Consider the following 16,294-nt stretch of genomic DNA (forward strand, 5'->3'; position numbering starts at 1 on the left):
GCTAGTGTAGCTTAAACTAAAGCATAACACTGAAGATGTTAAGATGAACCCTAGAAAGTTCCACGGGCACAAAGGCTTGGTCCTGACTTTACTATCAGCCATAACCCAACTTATACATGCAAGTATCCGCATCCCTGTGAGAATGCCCTCAATCCCCCGCCCGGGGACGAGGAGCAGGCATCAGGCACAACCCACAGCCCAAGACGCCTTGCTACGCCACACCCCCAAGGGAACTCAGCAGTAATAAACATTAAGCCATAAGTGCAAACTTGACTTAGTCAGGGTTAAGAGGGTCGGTAAAATTCGTGCCAGCCACCGCGGTTATACGAAAGACCCCAGTTGATAAACACGGCGTAAAGGGTGGTTAAGGGAAACAACTAATAAAGCTAAAGACCCTCTAAGCCGTCATACGCACTCCGAGGTCACGAAACCCAAACACGAAAGTAGCTTTAAACCTATAACACCTGACCCCACGAAAGCTAAGAAACAAACTGGGATTAGATACCCCACTATGCTTAGCCATAAACCTAGATGTACACTTACACACACATCCGCCAGGGTACTACAAGCATAGCTTAAAACCCAAAGGACTTGGCGGTGTCTCAGACCCACCTAGAGGAGCCTGTTCTAGAACCGATAACCCCCGTTAAACCTCACCACTTCTTGTTCTTACCCGCCTATATACCGCCGTCGTCAGCTTACCCTGTGAAGGTATAACAGTAAGCAAAATGGGCCCGCCCAAAAACGTCAGGTCGAGGTGTAGCGTACGAAGTGGAAAGAAATGGGCTACATTTTCTAAATCAGAATATTACGAACGGCACCCTGAAAAAATGCCTGAAGGTGGATTTAGTAGTAAAAAGCAAACAGAGTGTTCTTTTGAATTAGGCTCTGAGACGCGCACACACCGCCCGTCACTCTCCCCTACACCAATTTAAACCAACTATTCCTAATAATACACCTAAAAACACGGGGAGGCAAGTCGTAACATGGTAAGTGTACCGGAAGGTGCACTTGGAATAACCAGGACGTGGCTGAGACAGATAAGCATCTCCCTTACACCGAGAAGACATCCATGCAAGTTGGATCGCCCTGAGCTAAAAAGCTAGCTTAAACACCCAGACACCAAAAACAACATTAAAACACCTTACAAAAATACAACACCAAAAACTAAAACATTTTCCCGCCCAAGTATGTGAGACAGAAAAGGCTCCACCCAAAGCAATAATGAAAGTACCGCAAGGGAACGCTGAAAGAGAAATGAAACAAATCATCAAAGCACAACAAAGCAGAGACCAACACTCGTACCTTTTGCATCATGATTTAGCCAGCCACCCTGAGCAAAGCGTACTTTAGTTCAAAACCCCGAAACTAAGTGAGCTACCCCGAGACAGCCTATAATATAGGGCCAACCCGTCTCTGTGGCAAAAGAGTGGGAAGATCTCCGGGTAGAGGTGACAGACCTACCGAACTTAGTTATAGCTGGTTGCCTAAGAAATGAATAGAAGTTCAGCCTCGCACTCCTCAACTCACAAACACATTATTTTTAACACGAACTAGAGAAATATGCGAGAGTTAGTCAAAGGGGGTACAGCCCCTTTGAAACAGAATACAACCTCACCAGGAGGTTAAAGATTATATTAAACAAGATACACCGCTTTAGTGGGCCTAAAAGCAGCCATCTAAATAGAAAGCGTTAAAGCTCCTGCGGACCAAAAATCTATTATCTAAATATTTCATCTAAAACCCCTAATTCTATTAGGCCATTCCATGCCCACATGGAAGAGATACTGCTAAAATGAGTAATAAGAAGGAATACCCTTCTCCTTAAGCCTACGTGTATGCTAGACCGGACCACCCACTAGCAATTACCGAACCCAACAAAAGAGGGCAATGTGACCTTAATAAATACCAAGAAATACTCACAACCCAAATCGTTAATCCCACACCGGAAGGCCTATTTCCAAAGGAAAGACTAAAAGAAGAGGAAGGAACTCGGCAAACATAAGCCTCGCCTGTTTACCAAAAACATCGCCTCCTGCAAAAACCAATATATAGGAGGTCTTGCCTGCCCAGTGACTAGTTAAACGGCCGCGGTATTTTGACCGTGCGAAGGTAGCGCAATCACTTGTCTTTTAAATGAAGACCTGTATGAATGGTGGAACGAGGGCTTAACTGTCTCCCCCTTCAAGTCAATGAAATTGATCTGCCCGTGCAGAAGCGGACATAAAAATACAAGACGAGAAGACCCTTTGGAGCTTAAGATACAAGATCAACTATGTCAAGAACCAAAAAGTTAAACTAAATAGCAACTGATCCCTATCTTCGGTTGGGGCGACCGCGGGAGAAAACAAAGCTCCCACGCGGACTGGGGCAACCCCTAGAACCAAGAAAGACATTTCTAAGTCACAGAATATCTGACCACTAAGATCCGGCCACACGCCGACCAACGGACCAAGTTACCCTAGGGATAACAGCGCAATCCTCTTCCAGAGTCCATATCGACAAGAGGGTTTACGACCTCGATGTTGGATCAGGACATCCTAATGGTGCAGCCGCTATTAAGGGTTCGTTTGTTCAACGATTAAAGTCCTACGTGATCTGAGTTCAGACCGGAGCAATCCAGGTCAGTTTCTATCTGTAATGCCATTTTTCCTAGTACGAAAGGACCGGAAAAAGGGGGCCCATATAATCTATACGCCCCACCCCAACTTAATGAAACCAACTAAATTAAAAAAAGGGAGAGCATAATCCCACATCAAGATAAGATTATTAAGATGGCAGAGCCCGGTAATTGCAAAAGGCCTAAGCCCTTTCACCCGGAGGTTCAAATCCTCCTCTTAATTATGATAACCCTTCTAATAACACACATTATTAATCCATTAGCATACATCGTACCAGTACTATTAGCACTAGCCTTCCTGACACTCCTAGAACGCAAAGTACTAGGGTATATACAACTACGCAAAGGCCCTAACGTAGTAGGCCCATATGGACTACTACAACCAATCGCAGATGGTGTAAAACTATTTATTAAAGAACCCATCCGCCCATCAACCTCCTCACCCTTCCTCTTCCTAACAACCCCAGTATTAGCCCTCACCCTCGCCCTAATACTATGAGCCCCCATACCAATCCCAAACCCAGTAGCAGATATAAACCTAGGTATACTATTTATCCTAGCCCTATCCAGCCTAGCAGTATACTCCATTCTAGGATCAGGATGAGCATCCAATTCAAAATATGCCCTAATCGGAGCACTACGAGCAGTCGCCCAGACCATTTCTTATGAAGTAAGCCTAGGACTAATTCTATTATCTACCATTATCTTTACCGGAGGTTTCACCCTACAAATATTTAACACAACCCAAGAAGCCGTCTGACTAATATTACCTGCTTGACCACTAGCTGCCATATGATATATCTCCACCCTAGCAGAGACAAACCGAGCACCCTTCGACCTCACAGAAGGAGAATCAGAACTAGTATCAGGCTTCAACGTAGAATATGCAGGAGGTCCATTCGCATTATTCTTCCTAGCCGAATACGCCAACATCCTACTAATAAATACACTATCCACAATTCTATTTCTAGGTGCCACCTATACCCCTATCACCCCAGAATTAGCTTCCATTAACATTATAACAAAAGCAGCACTACTTTCAGTCCTATTCCTATGAATTCGAGCATCCTACCCACGGTTCCGATATGACCAACTTATACATCTCGTATGAAAAAACTTCCTACCAATAACACTAGCACTTATCCTATGACATGCTGCCTTACCAATTGCACTCACAGGATTACCCCCACAACTGTAACCCCAGGAGCTGTGCCTGAACGCCCAAGGGCCACTTTGATAGAGTGACTTACGAAGGTTAAAATCCTTCCAGCTCCTTAGAAAGAGGGGACTCGAACCCATATCATGGAGATCAAAACTCCAAGTGTTTCCATTACACCACTTCCTAGTAAGATAAGCTAATTAAAGCTTTTGGGCCCATACCCCAAAAATGTAGGTTAAAATCCTTCTCTTACCAATGAGCCCCTACGTCATTATAATCCTATTATCAAGCTTAGGACTAGGCACAACCCTAACCTTTATAAGCTCCCACTGATTACTAGCCTGAATAGGACTAGAAATCAACACATTAGCAATCCTCCCCCTAATAGCCCAACACCACCACCCACGAGCAGTAGAAGCAACAACCAAATACTTCCTAGCACAAGCAGCAGCAGCAGCCACAATCCTATTCGCCAGCACCATAAACGCTTGAAATACAGGAGAATGAAACATCTCATGCCTAACAGACCAAACCGCCGTCACACTAACCACTATAGCATTAGCACTAAAAGTAGGCCTAGCCCCAATACATTTCTGAATACCACCCGTAATACAAGGACTAGACCTCACAACAGGCCTAATTATAGCCACCTGACAAAAACTAGCACCATTCTCCCTAATCATTCAAATAGCCCCACTAGCACATCCACAACTACTAACCACCCTAGGCCTGGCATCCGTATTTATCGGGGGCTGAGCAGGACTCAATCAAACCCAGCTACGAAAAATTATAGCCTACTCATCCATCGCACACCTAGGATGAATAATTACCATTACACAATTCAAACCAGAATTAACAATTCTCACACTAATTATATATATCATCATAACCTCAGCAACCTTCCTAACATTCAAACTAATAGGAGCAACAAAAATCAATACACTAGCAATAAACTGACCAAAAACCCCAATCATCACAGCAACCACTGCCCTAACACTACTATCCCTTGGAGGACTACCCCCACTAACAGGATTTATACCGAAATGACTAATCTTACAAGAACTCACAACACAAAACTTACCACTCACCGCAACAATTATAGCCCTCAGCGCCCTACTAAGCCTATATTTCTATCTACGACTATGCTACGCAATAACCCTGACAATCTCACCAAATACAAACAACTCATCAACCCCCTGACGACTACAAAATAACCAAAATACCATCCTCTTGGCAATATTCATAACCGCCACACTCCTACTGCTACCGCTCACACCACTAGTTCAAGCACTAGTCAACTAGAGATTTAGGATAACACCAGACCAAAAGCCTTCAAAGCTTTAAGTAGGAGTGAAAATCTCCTAATCTCTGTCCTAAGACTTGCAGGACTCTATCCCACATCTTCTGAATGCAACCCAGACACTTTAATTAAGCTAAAGCCTTACTAGATGAGAAGGCCTCGATCCTACAAACTCCTAGTTAACAGCTAGGCGCCCAAACCAGCGAGCATTCATCTACTTTCCCCGCCGCCTATACATAAGGCGGGGAAAGCCCCGGCGGGGGTTTAACCTGCATCTTTAGATTTGCAATCTAACATGTTGTACACCACAAGGCTTTAAAACTGATTGATAGGAAAAGGACTCAAACCTTTGTTCATGGAGCTACAATCCACCGCCTAACCCTCGGCCATCCTACCTGTGACGATCACGCGCTGATTTTTCTCAACCAACCATAAAGACATTGGCACCCTTTATCTAGTATTTGGTGCCTGAGCCGGAATAGTCGGCACAGCCCTTAGCTTATTAATCCGGGCGGAACTAGCACAACCCGGAGCCCTTTTAGGAGACGACCAGATTTATAATGTTATTGTTACTGCACACGCCTTCGTAATAATCTTCTTTATAGTAATACCAATTATGATTGGTGGCTTCGGAAACTGACTAGTACCACTAATGCTGGGGGCCCCTGATATAGCATTCCCACGAATAAATAATATAAGCTTCTGACTACTACCCCCATCATTCCTATTGCTACTCGCCTCATCAGGTGTTGAAGCAGGGGCTGGGACAGGGTGAACAGTATATCCACCCCTTGCAGGAAACCTCGCACATGCAGGAGCTTCCGTAGATTTAACTATTTTCTCCCTACATCTAGCAGGTGTCTCATCAATTCTTGCATCTATTAATTTCATTACAACTATTATTAATATGAAACCCCCAGCTATTTCACAATATCAAACACCTTTATTTGTCTGATCAGTAATGATTACAGCAGTACTCCTACTGCTTTCCCTCCCCGTACTAGCAGCAGGAATTACCATGCTATTAACGGACCGAAATCTAAATACTACATTCTTTGACCCTGCCGGGGGAGGGGACCCAATCCTCTACCAGCATCTCTTCTGATTCTTCGGACACCCAGAAGTATATATTCTAATTCTACCAGGTTTCGGAATAATTTCCCATATTGTAGCCTACTACTCGGGCAAAAAAGAACCATTCGGCTATATAGGAATGGTTTGAGCCATGATAGCAATCGGCCTTCTAGGGTTCATTGTCTGAGCCCATCACATATTCACAGTAGGAATAGATGTAGACACCCGAGCATACTTTACGTCTGCAACAATAATCATTGCAATTCCAACAGGTGTAAAAGTATTTAGCTGATTAGCCACACTACATGGGGGATCTATTAAATGAGAAACTCCAATACTTTGAGCCCTAGGATTCATCTTCCTATTCACCGTAGGTGGACTTACCGGAATCATATTAGCCAACTCGTCCCTAGATATCATATTACATGATACCTACTACGTAGTTGCCCACTTCCACTACGTACTATCAATAGGAGCTGTCTTTGCCATTATAGGAGCCTTTGTACACTGATTCCCCCTGTTTACAGGATACACAATACATGATACATGAACAAAAATCCACTTCGGAACAATATTTGTAGGAGTAAACTTAACATTCTTCCCACAACACTTCCTAGGCCTAGCCGGAATACCACGCCGATACTCAGACTACCCCGATGCCTATTCACTATGAAACATCATTTCCTCTATTGGATCAATGGTATCTATAGTAGCAGTTGTAATATTCCTATTTATTCTATGAGAAGCATTTGCCGCAAAACGAGAAGTTCTATCTGTTGAACTAACTGCCACAAACGCAGAGTGACTCCACGGATGTCCACCACCATACCACACATTTGAAGAACCTGCTTTTGTACAAGTACAAACTAACTAACGAGAAAGGAAGGAATCGAACCCCCGTAAACTAGTTTCAAGCCAGTCACATATCCACTCTGTCACTTTCTTTAATAAGATACTAGTAAAAATGAACATTACCTTGCCTTGTCGAGGCAAAATTGCGGGTTAAAACCCCGCGTATCTTAAGCTTCACAGCTTAATGGCACATCCCTCACAACTAGGATTCCAAGACGCGGCCTCACCTGTTATAGAAGAACTTCTGCACCTACACGACCACGCCTTAATAATCGTTTTCCTAATTAGCACTTTAGTCCTATATATTATTGTAGTAATAGTTACAACCAAACTTACTAACAAATACATCTTAGACTCACAAGAAATTGAAATCGTCTGAACCATCCTCCCAGCAGTAATTCTTATCATAATTGCCCTTCCATCCCTACGAATTCTCTACCTCATAGATGAAGTAAATGATCCCCATCTAACGGTAAAAGCCATGGGCCACCAATGATATTGAAGCTACGAATATACTGACTATGAAAACCTAGCATTCGACTCATACATAATCCCAACACAAGACCTTGCACCAGGACAATTCCGACTACTTGAAACAGACCATCGAATGGTAGTACCTATAGAATCACCAATTCGAGTACTAGTATCTGCAGAAGACGTCCTACACTCCTGAGCCGTCCCAGCACTGGGTGTAAAAATAGACGCCATCCCAGGACGATTAAACCAAACATCCTTCATTACATCACGCCCAGGTGTATTCTACGGACAATGCTCTGAAATCTGCGGAGCCAACCACAGCTTTATACCTATCGTAGTAGAAGCCGTTCCTCTAGAACACTTTGAGAACTGATCCTCCCTTATGCTTGAAGACGCCTCACTGGAAAGCTAAAATGGGATTAGCGTTAGCCTTTTAAGCTAAAGACTGGTGGCCCCCAACCACCTCTAGTGACATGCCACAATTGAATCCCGCCCCATGATTTGCAATCCTCGTATTCTCATGATTAATCTTCCTCACAATTATTCCAAATAAAGTAATGAATCACACATTCACAAATGAAATCACAACATTAGACGCTGAAAACCTAAAATCAGACACCTGAAACTGACCATGGCACTAAACTTATTTGACCAATTCATAAGCCCCACACACTTTGGTATTCCACTTATTGCAATTGCACTCACCCTACCATGAATTCTAGTCCCATCTCCAACTAACCGCTACCAAACCAACCGACTAATTTCCTTACAAAATTGATTTATCAAAACCTTTACACAACAACTACTAACACCACTAAATAAAGGGGGACACAAATGAGCCTTAATCCTAACATCCCTCATAATTTTTATCCTTACACTGAATATTTTAGGACTACTACCATATACCTTTACTCCCACAACCCAACTATCACTAAACATAGGATTAGCCGTACCACTATGATTAGCAACAGTAATCATCGGGCTACGAAACCAACCCACTGCCGCACTAGGACATCTCCTACCAGAAGGAACCCCAACACCCCTAATTCCAGTTTTAATCATTATCGAAACAATTAGCCTATTTATTCGACCACTAGCCCTAGGCGTACGGCTTACAGCAAACCTAACAGCCGGCCATCTATTAATTCAATTAATTTCAACCGCTACAATCACCCTACTACCAATAATAACCACAGTGGCAACTCTAACAGCAATTCTATTAGTACTACTGACATTACTAGAAGTTGCAGTAGCCATTATTCAGGCTTACGTATTTGTTCTACTATTAAGCCTCTACCTACAAGAAAACGTCTAATGGCCCACCAAGCACATGCATATCATATGGTTGATCCAAGCCCATGGCCCCTAACCGGCGCAGTAGCTGCTCTCCTAATAACATCAGGTTTAGCTATCTGATTCCACTTCCACTCAACCATCCTTATAACACTAGGATTAGCACTAATACTACTAACCATATATCAATGATGACGAGACATTGTGCGAGAAAGCACCTTTCAAGGACATCACACACCGCCCGTTCAAAAAGGCCTACGATATGGAATAATCCTATTTATTACCTCAGAAGTATTCTTTTTCATTGGTTTCTTTTGAGCTTTCTATCATTCTAGCCTAGCACCCACCCCAGAATTAGGAGGCTGCTGACCACCAACTGGCATTACACCACTAGATCCATTCGAAGTGCCCCTACTAAATACCGCCGTACTCCTAGCATCTGGTGTTACAGTTACATGATCACACCACAGCATCATAGAAGGTGAACGCAAACAAGCAATTCAATCACTAGCGCTTACAATCCTCCTAGGATTCTACTTCACCGCCCTCCAAGCCATAGAATACTACGAAGCCCCTTTCACAATCGCCGACGGAGTATATGGCTCAACCTTCTTCGTAGCAACAGGATTCCACGGACTACATGTCATTATTGGATCGACCTTCCTAACCATCTGCTTACTCCGACAAATTCAATATCATTTCACATCAGAACACCACTTCGGATTCGAAGCAGCTGCATGATACTGACACTTCGTAGATGTTGTATGATTATTCCTATACGTCTCTATTTACTGATGAGGCTCATATCTTTCTAGTATCTAAAGTTAGTACGAGTGACTTCCAATCACCTAGTCTTGGTTAAACCCCAAGGAAAGATAATGAATTTAATCATAATCACCATACTAATCTCAACAGCTTTATCACTAATTCTAGCCCTAGTCTCCTTCTGACTACCACAAATGAATCCGGACGCAGAAAAACTCTCCCCATACGAATGTGGCTTCGATCCACTAGGATCAGCACGACTCCCATTTTCACTACGATTCTTCCTAGTAGCCATCCTATTCCTACTATTCGACTTAGAAATTGCCCTATTACTACCACTCCCATGAGGAAACCAATTACCAGATCCAACCCTCACCCTCCTATGAGCCGCAACAGTCTTAATCCTTCTCACACTAGGACTAATTTACGAATGACTACAAGGAGGCCTAGAATGAGCTGAATAAGGGATTAGTCCAAACAAGACCTCTGATTTCGGCTCAGAAAACCACGGTTTAAATCCGTGATCCCTTTATGACACCAATTTACTTCAGCTTCACCTCAGCCTTCACCCTAGGGCTCACAGGCCTGGCCTTCCACCGCACCCATCTTTTATCAGCCCTTTTATGCCTAGAAGGAATAATACTTTCCCTATTTATTGCCCTAGCCCTATGAACTTTTCAATTAGAATCAACTGCCTTTTCAGCATCCCCCATTCTATTATTAGCCTTCTCAGCTTGTGAAGCAGGGGCTGGTCTAGCCCTACTAGTTGCCACAGCTCGAACGCACGGAACAGATCGACTACAATCCCTTAACCTTCTACAATGCTAAAAATTCTAATTCCAACAATCATGCTGTTCCCAACAATTTGACTTTCCACCCCAAAATGGCTTTGAACTATCACAACCCTGCAAAGTTTACTAATTGCTCTACTCAGCCTACACTGAATTAACTGAGCCACAGATACAGGCTGAACCTTCTCCAACACATATATAGGCACTGATCCACTATCAACCCCACTCCTAGTACTTACATGCTGATTATTACCTCTCATAATCCTCGCTAGCCAAAACCACATCAAACCAGAACCCATCAACCGGCAACGAACCTACATCACACTTCTAGCCTCACTACAAACCTTCCTAATCATAGCATTTGGAGCCACAGAAATCATTATATTTTATGTAATATTTGAAGCAACCCTAATCCCAACACTAATTATTATTACCCGCTGAGGGAACCAAGCAGAACGTTTAAATGCAGGTACCTACTTTTTATTTTACACACTAACCGGATCCCTCCCCCTATTAGTAGCACTACTTCTGCTACACCATAACACAGGATCCCTATCCATACTAATCATCCAATACTCCCACCCACTAACCCTAGAGACCTGGGGAGACAAAATCTGGTGAGCAGGGTGCCTAATTGCATTCTTAGTTAAAATGCCACTATACGGCGTACACCTCTGACTACCAAAAGCCCACGTAGAAGCCCCCGTAGCAGGATCAATAGTCCTAGCAGCCATTCTACTAAAACTCGGAGGCTACGGAATAATGCGAATAATAGTTATTCTAGACCCATTATCAAAGGACCTAGTATACCCAATTATTGCCTTAGCCCTATGGGGCGTCATCATAACAGGATCTATTTGTCTCCGACAAACAGACCTAAAATCTCTAATCGCATACTCATCTGTCAGCCACATGGGCCTAGTAGCCGGCGGCATTCTAATTCAAACCCCCTGAGGCTTCACCGGAGCCCTTGTTTTAATAATTGCACATGGACTTGTCTCATCCGCCCTATTCTGCTTGGCCAACACAACCTACGAACGTACACACAGTCGAACAATAATCCTGGCTCGAGGACTACAAATTATCTTCCCATTAACAGCCACCTGATGATTTATCTCCAACCTAGCAAACCTAGCACTACCCCCACTACCAAATCTAATAGGAGAACTAATGATCATCACAGCAATATTTAATTGATCCCCATGAACACTAATCCTGACCGGGGCCGGCACACTCATTACCGCAGCCTATTCATTATACATATTCCTTATAACTCAACGAGGACCACTACCCCAACACATCATTAACTTACAACCATTCCACACACGAGAACACCTCCTAATAACCCTTCACCTCCTCCCAGTAATCCTCCTTGTAACAAAACCAGAAATCATATGAGGGTGATGATACTGTAGATATAGTTTAACACAAAACATTAGATTGTGGTTCTAAAAATAGAGGTTAAATTCCCCTTATCCACCGAAAGAGGCCAGGGCACTAAAGACTGCTAATCTTTATTTCCATGGTTAAACTCCATGGCTCATTCGAAGCTTCTAAAGGATAATAGTTCATCCGTTGGTCTTAGGAACCAAAAACTCTTGGTGCAACTCCAAGTAGCAGCTATGATAAATATCATTATAACTTCTACTCTGCTCCTGACCCTAACAATTCTAATCTGACCCCTCATCACAACACTGACCCCCAAACCCGTAGACCAAGACTGAGCCGTAAAACACGCTAAAACCGCAGTCAGCACCGCATTCTTCATCAACCTTATCCCCCTCATCATCTTCCTTGATCAAGGAATAGAAAGTATTATCACCACCTGAAACTGAATAAACATCATAAACTTTGACATCAACATCAGCTTTAAATTTGACCATTACTCACTAATCTTCACCCCCATCGCCTTATACGTAACATGATCAATTTTAGAATTTGCATCCTGGTACATACACTCAGACCCCTACATAAATCGATTCTTTAAATACCTCCTACTATTTCTAGTGGCCATAGTAATTTTAGTAACCGCTAATAACCTTTTCCAACTATTCATCGGATGAGAAGGTGTAGGAATCATATCATTCCTACTAATCGGATGATGACACGGCCGAGCCGACGCCAACACTGCCGCACTACAAGCCGTAATCTACAACCGAGTAGGAGACGTCGGATTAATCCTTGCCATCGCCTGAAATGCAATAAACCTTAACTCCTGAGAAATTCCACAAATTTTTATAATATCAAAAGACTTTAACATAACTCTACCACTACTGGGGCTAGTTCTAGCTGCCACAGGAAAATCCGCCCAATTTGGCCTACACCCCTGACTACCCTCAGCAATAGAAGGCCCCACCCCAGTCTCAGCCCTACTACACTCCAGCACAATAGTAGTAGCAGGTATCTTCCTACTAATTCGACTACATCCCCTAATAGAAAACAATCAATTTATCCTAACGCTATGCCTATGTCTAGGAGCCCTAACAACTCTATTTACAGCTACCTGTGCACTAACACAAAATGACATCAAAAAAATCGTAGCATTCTCAACATCAAGCCAACTAGGCCTAATAATAGTAACAATCGGCCTAAACCAACCACAACTAGCCTTCCTACACATCTGCACCCACGCCTTCTTTAAAGCAATACTATTCTTATGTTCCGGCTCAATTATTCATAGCCTTAATGATGAACAAGACATCCGTAAAATGGGGGGCCTACACAAACTAATGCCATTCACTTCATCCTGCCTAACCATCGGAAGCCTAGCATTAACAGGAATACCCTTTCTGACAGGCTTTTTCTCAAAAGATGCAATTATTGAAGCCCTTAACACTTCATATCTAAACGCCTGAGCCCTCACCCTAACATTAATTGCCACATCATTCACAGCAGTTTATAGTCTACGAGTAATCTTCTTTGTAACCATGGGTTCCCCACGATTTCTACCCCTATCCCCCATTAATGAAAATAACAAAGCAGTCATTGCTCCCATCGGACGCCTAGCATGAGGAAGCATTATTGCAGGTCTAATCCTTACCTCAAACTTCCTACCATCAAAAACCCCCATCATAACAATACCGACATCCTTAAAACTAGCCGCACTAATCGTCACCATTACAGGCTTAATTATTGCTCTCACACTAGCCACAGCAACATCAAAACAAATCAAAATTACCCCAACCCTAATCCTACACAACTTCTCCAACATACTAGGATTTTTCCCACCCATCATCCACCGCCTTATACCAAAACTAAACCTCACACTAGGAAAACAAGCCACAAAACTAGATCGACAATGACTAGAAATAGGCCCTAAAGGACTCCACCCAATACACAATTCACTAACTGCAATATTTGATAACATCGACACAAATATCATCAAAATCTACCTTACCTTTTACCTAATTACCACAGCACTCACCATTGCTCTCCTATCCTTAATTTAAACAGCACGAAGAGCTCCACGACTTAAACCTCGAGTTAACTCCAACACCACAAACAAACACAATAATAATACTCACGCACATACAATTAATAACCCACCACCAGCAGAATACATCAAAGAAGCCCCACTAACATCTCCACGAACCACAAAAAACTCCTTAAATTCATCCATAACCACCCAATAACCGCCATATCCCCCTCAAAACCAACACATGGCAACCCCCACCCCAAATAAATAAACCAAAACATAAACCTTAACAGACCCCCCTCCCCACGTTTCGGGAAACGGCTCAGCAGCTAACGCTGCTGAATACGCAAACACCACCAACATCCCCCCCAAATAAATCAAAAATAACATTAAACCAACTAATGACCCCCCATGCCCCACCAAAACCCCACAACCAACACCAGCCGCCATAGCCAACCCTAACGCCGCAAAATAAGGTGCAGGATTAGAAGCTACCCCAACTAACCCCACAACTAAACATAACAACAATAAATCAAGAAAATATATCATAATTCCCACCCGGATTTTAACCAGGACTAATGACTTGAAAAACCACCGTTGTAATTCAACTATGAGAACCATGGTCACCCGAAAAACACACCCATTATTCAAAATTGTCAACGACGCACTCATCGACCTTCCCGCCCCCTCTAATATCTCCGCATGATGAAACTTTGGCTCTCTACTATTATTATGTCTTGGAGTACAAATCCTCACAGGTCTATTCCTAGCCATACACTACACTTCTGATATCTCAACCGCATTCTCATCAGTAGTACACATCTGCCGAGACGTCAACTACGGATGAATTATCCGAAACCTTCACGCCAACGGAGCATCCTTCTTCTTCATCTGCATCTACCTTCACATTGGCCGCGGTCTTTACTACGGCTCATACCTATACAAAGAAACATGAAACATTGGCGTTGTACTACTCCTTTTAGTAATAATAACAGCCTTTGTAGGATACGTACTACCATGAGGACAAATATCCTTCTGAGGTGCCACAGTAATCACAAACCTCTTATCAGCCGTACCTTACATAGGAGATGCCCTAGTCCAATGAATCTGAGGAGGTTTCTCCGTAGACAATGCAACACTTACACGATTTTTCGCATTCCACTTCCTCCTACCATTCACAATCATCGCAGCTACAATTCTACACGCTCTATTCCTACACGAAACAGGATCAAACAACCCAATTGGACTAAACTCCGACGCAGACAAAATCTCATTCCACCCATATTTCTCCTACAAAGACCTACTAGGCTTTATCATTCTATTAACAGCCCTAGCATCTCTAAGCCTATTCTCCCCAAACCTTCTAGGCGACCCAGAAAACTTCACCCCCGCTAATCCCTTAGTAACTCCACCTCACATTAAACCAGAGTGATACTTCCTATTCGCATACGCCATCCTCCGATCCATCCCAAACAAACTAGGCGGCGTATTAGCACTATTATTCTCCATCCTAGTACTAATAGTAGTACCACTACTACACCTCTCAAAACAACAAGGCCTAACCTTCCGACCTTTATCCCAAATCTTATTCTGAACCCTAGTAGCAGATGTAATAATCTTAACATGAATCGGCGGCATACCAGTAGAGCACCCCTTCATCATTATCGGACAAATTGCCTCCATCCTCTACTTCTCCCTATTCCTCATCCTAAACCCACTAGCAGCCTGACTAGAAAATAAACTACTCAACCTAAATTGCCCTAGTAGCTTAGCCACTAAAGCGCCGGTCTTGTAATCCGGAGATCGAAGGTTAAAATCCTTCCTAGCGCCAGAAAAGAGAGATTTTAACTCCCACCCCTAACTCCCAAAGCTAGGATTCTAAACTAAACTATTTTCTGTTAACAGAAAATGTCCGACCTCATTAACTTGCTATGGTATAGTACATATTATGCATAACTCAACACCATGGTATAGTACATATTATGTATAACTCCATATATTAATGTTAACGTACATTTTCCATTCTTCAAAACATTACATTCAATTGTACCCGACATCAAACTAAAATTCAACAGGAACTCCTTTTAAGACGAAGAAATTGAAGCCTCCTATAACTGCACACACAAATATTTCCTTGTATAACTTGGCTAAGAGTCTAACAAGATGAATTTTAATGTAGTAAGAGATCACCAACCTTGTATTTCAAGAACATATCATGAATGATAGAATCAAGGACAAAAATTGTGGGGGTTGTACAACTGCACTATTACTGGCATCTGGTTCCTATTTCAGGGACATAAATAGTAAATTCCTATAACAATGCTCTATATCTGGCATCACTTAATGGTGGGACCTCGTTCTAGCAAAAACCCCACATGCCAAGGCGTTCTTTCCAAAAGGCATCTGGTTCTTCTTTTTTAGGGTCACTTTCACTTGGCATACAGATGTAGGCGTCAACAGAATATTCAGTTCGTATATAATAATGCATCTCCAAGTAATATGTAATGTTTTAATGACATATACTTAAATCATTGCATATATCTCTATC

At 42.7% G+C, this 16,294-nt stretch overlaps 13 protein-coding genes and 24 non-coding genes across 37 annotated transcripts, besides 1 other annotated feature; 28 read left to right on the forward strand and 9 right to left on the reverse strand. All coding sequences in view use genetic code 2, as the record gives it.

The window, feature by feature from the left end:
* Nucleotides 1-69, forward strand: AFL55_gt01. The gene has a single exon. It is a non-coding gene; the product is annotated as a tRNA-Phe (tRNA).
* On the forward strand, nt 70-1,021 carry AFL55_gr02. Its single transcript has one exon. It is a non-coding gene; the product is annotated as a 12S ribosomal RNA (ribosomal RNA).
* On the forward strand, nt 1,022-1,093 carry AFL55_gt02. The gene has a single exon. It is a non-coding gene; the product is annotated as a tRNA-Val (tRNA).
* On the forward strand, nt 1,094-2,768 carry AFL55_gr01. The gene has a single exon. It is a non-coding gene; the product is annotated as a 16S ribosomal RNA (ribosomal RNA).
* On the forward strand, nt 2,769-2,843 carry AFL55_gt03. The gene has a single exon. It is a non-coding gene; the product is annotated as a tRNA-Leu (tRNA).
* ND1 (NADH dehydrogenase subunit 1) lies at nt 2,844-3,818 on the forward strand. The gene has a single exon. It carries the CDS (start codon nt 2,844-2,846, stop codon nt 3,816-3,818), a length of 975 nt encoding a protein of 324 aa, YP_009160664.1.
* A 5-nt stretch (nt 3,819-3,823) lies between these two features.
* AFL55_gt04 lies at nt 3,824-3,895 on the forward strand. The gene has a single exon. It is a non-coding gene; the product is annotated as a tRNA-Ile (tRNA).
* AFL55_gt05 lies at nt 3,895-3,965 on the reverse strand. Its single transcript has one exon. It is a non-coding gene; the product is annotated as a tRNA-Gln (tRNA).
* AFL55_gt06 lies at nt 3,965-4,034 on the forward strand. The gene has a single exon. It is a non-coding gene; the product is annotated as a tRNA-Met (tRNA).
* Nucleotides 4,035-5,079, forward strand: ND2 (NADH dehydrogenase subunit 2). The gene has a single exon. A coding segment is annotated over exon 1 (1,045 nt).
* Nucleotides 5,080-5,150, forward strand: AFL55_gt07. Its single transcript has one exon. It is a non-coding gene; the product is annotated as a tRNA-Trp (tRNA).
* Nucleotides 5,151-5,153: 3 nt separating this feature from the next.
* On the reverse strand, nt 5,154-5,222 carry AFL55_gt08. The gene has a single exon. It is a non-coding gene; the product is annotated as a tRNA-Ala (tRNA).
* A 1-nt stretch (nt 5,223) lies between these two features.
* AFL55_gt09 lies at nt 5,224-5,296 on the reverse strand. The gene has a single exon. It is a non-coding gene; the product is annotated as a tRNA-Asn (tRNA).
* Nucleotides 5,297-5,327: 31 nt separating this feature from the next.
* AFL55_gt10 lies at nt 5,328-5,394 on the reverse strand. The gene has a single exon. It is a non-coding gene; the product is annotated as a tRNA-Cys (tRNA).
* Nucleotides 5,395-5,405: 11 nt separating this feature from the next.
* AFL55_gt11 lies at nt 5,406-5,475 on the reverse strand. Its single transcript has one exon. It is a non-coding gene; the product is annotated as a tRNA-Tyr (tRNA).
* Nucleotide 5,476: 1 nt separating this feature from the next.
* On the forward strand, nt 5,477-7,027 carry COX1 (cytochrome c oxidase subunit I). The gene has a single exon. The coding sequence runs from the start codon at nt 5,477-5,479 to the stop codon at nt 7,025-7,027; it is 1,551 nt and encodes a 516-aa protein (YP_009160666.1).
* Nucleotides 7,028-7,098, reverse strand: AFL55_gt12. Its single transcript has one exon. It is a non-coding gene; the product is annotated as a tRNA-Ser (tRNA).
* Nucleotides 7,099-7,102: 4 nt separating this feature from the next.
* On the forward strand, nt 7,103-7,175 carry AFL55_gt13. Its single transcript has one exon. It is a non-coding gene; the product is annotated as a tRNA-Asp (tRNA).
* Nucleotides 7,176-7,189: 14 nt separating this feature from the next.
* On the forward strand, nt 7,190-7,880 carry COX2 (cytochrome c oxidase subunit II). Its single transcript has one exon. A coding segment is annotated over exon 1 (691 nt).
* AFL55_gt14 lies at nt 7,881-7,954 on the forward strand. The gene has a single exon. It is a non-coding gene; the product is annotated as a tRNA-Lys (tRNA).
* Nucleotide 7,955: 1 nt separating this feature from the next.
* Nucleotides 7,956-8,123, forward strand: ATP8 (ATP synthase F0 subunit 8). The gene has a single exon. The coding sequence runs from the start codon at nt 7,956-7,958 to the stop codon at nt 8,121-8,123; it is 168 nt and encodes a 55-aa protein (YP_009160668.1).
* Nucleotides 8,114-8,797, forward strand: ATP6 (ATP synthase F0 subunit 6). Its single transcript has one exon. The coding sequence runs from the start codon at nt 8,114-8,116 to the stop codon at nt 8,795-8,797; it is 684 nt and encodes a 227-aa protein (YP_009160669.1).
* On the forward strand, nt 8,797-9,580 carry COX3 (cytochrome c oxidase subunit III). The gene has a single exon. A coding segment is annotated over exon 1 (784 nt).
* On the forward strand, nt 9,581-9,653 carry AFL55_gt15. Its single transcript has one exon. It is a non-coding gene; the product is annotated as a tRNA-Gly (tRNA).
* On the forward strand, nt 9,654-10,002 carry ND3 (NADH dehydrogenase subunit 3). The gene has a single exon. A coding segment is annotated over exon 1 (349 nt).
* On the forward strand, nt 10,003-10,071 carry AFL55_gt16. The gene has a single exon. It is a non-coding gene; the product is annotated as a tRNA-Arg (tRNA).
* ND4L (NADH dehydrogenase subunit 4L) lies at nt 10,072-10,368 on the forward strand. The gene has a single exon. The coding sequence runs from the start codon at nt 10,072-10,074 to the stop codon at nt 10,366-10,368; it is 297 nt and encodes a 98-aa protein (YP_009160672.1).
* Nucleotides 10,362-11,742, forward strand: ND4 (NADH dehydrogenase subunit 4). Its single transcript has one exon. A coding segment is annotated over exon 1 (1,381 nt).
* AFL55_gt17 lies at nt 11,743-11,812 on the forward strand. The gene has a single exon. It is a non-coding gene; the product is annotated as a tRNA-His (tRNA).
* Nucleotides 11,813-11,878, forward strand: AFL55_gt18. Its single transcript has one exon. It is a non-coding gene; the product is annotated as a tRNA-Ser (tRNA).
* Nucleotides 11,879-11,880: 2 nt separating this feature from the next.
* On the forward strand, nt 11,881-11,953 carry AFL55_gt19. Its single transcript has one exon. It is a non-coding gene; the product is annotated as a tRNA-Leu (tRNA).
* On the forward strand, nt 11,954-13,780 carry ND5 (NADH dehydrogenase subunit 5). Its single transcript has one exon. The coding sequence runs from the start codon at nt 11,954-11,956 to the stop codon at nt 13,778-13,780; it is 1,827 nt and encodes a 608-aa protein (YP_009160674.1).
* Nucleotides 13,777-14,295, reverse strand: ND6 (NADH dehydrogenase subunit 6). Its single transcript has one exon. It carries the CDS (start codon nt 14,293-14,295, stop codon nt 13,777-13,779), a length of 519 nt encoding a protein of 172 aa, YP_009160675.1.
* Nucleotides 14,296-14,364, reverse strand: AFL55_gt20. The gene has a single exon. It is a non-coding gene; the product is annotated as a tRNA-Glu (tRNA).
* Nucleotide 14,365: 1 nt separating this feature from the next.
* CYTB (cytochrome b) lies at nt 14,366-15,503 on the forward strand. The gene has a single exon. A coding segment is annotated over exon 1 (1,138 nt).
* On the forward strand, nt 15,504-15,576 carry AFL55_gt21. The gene has a single exon. It is a non-coding gene; the product is annotated as a tRNA-Thr (tRNA).
* AFL55_gt22 lies at nt 15,575-15,644 on the reverse strand. Its single transcript has one exon. It is a non-coding gene; the product is annotated as a tRNA-Pro (tRNA).
* Nucleotides 15,645-16,294: part of a D loop (control region) that runs on past the window's edge.

The sequence above is a fragment of the mitochondrial genome of Clarias gariepinus (assembly GCF_024256425.1).
Source record: "Clarias gariepinus mitochondrion, complete genome".
NCBI lineage: Eukaryota > Metazoa > Chordata > Actinopteri > Siluriformes > Clariidae > Clarias > Clarias gariepinus.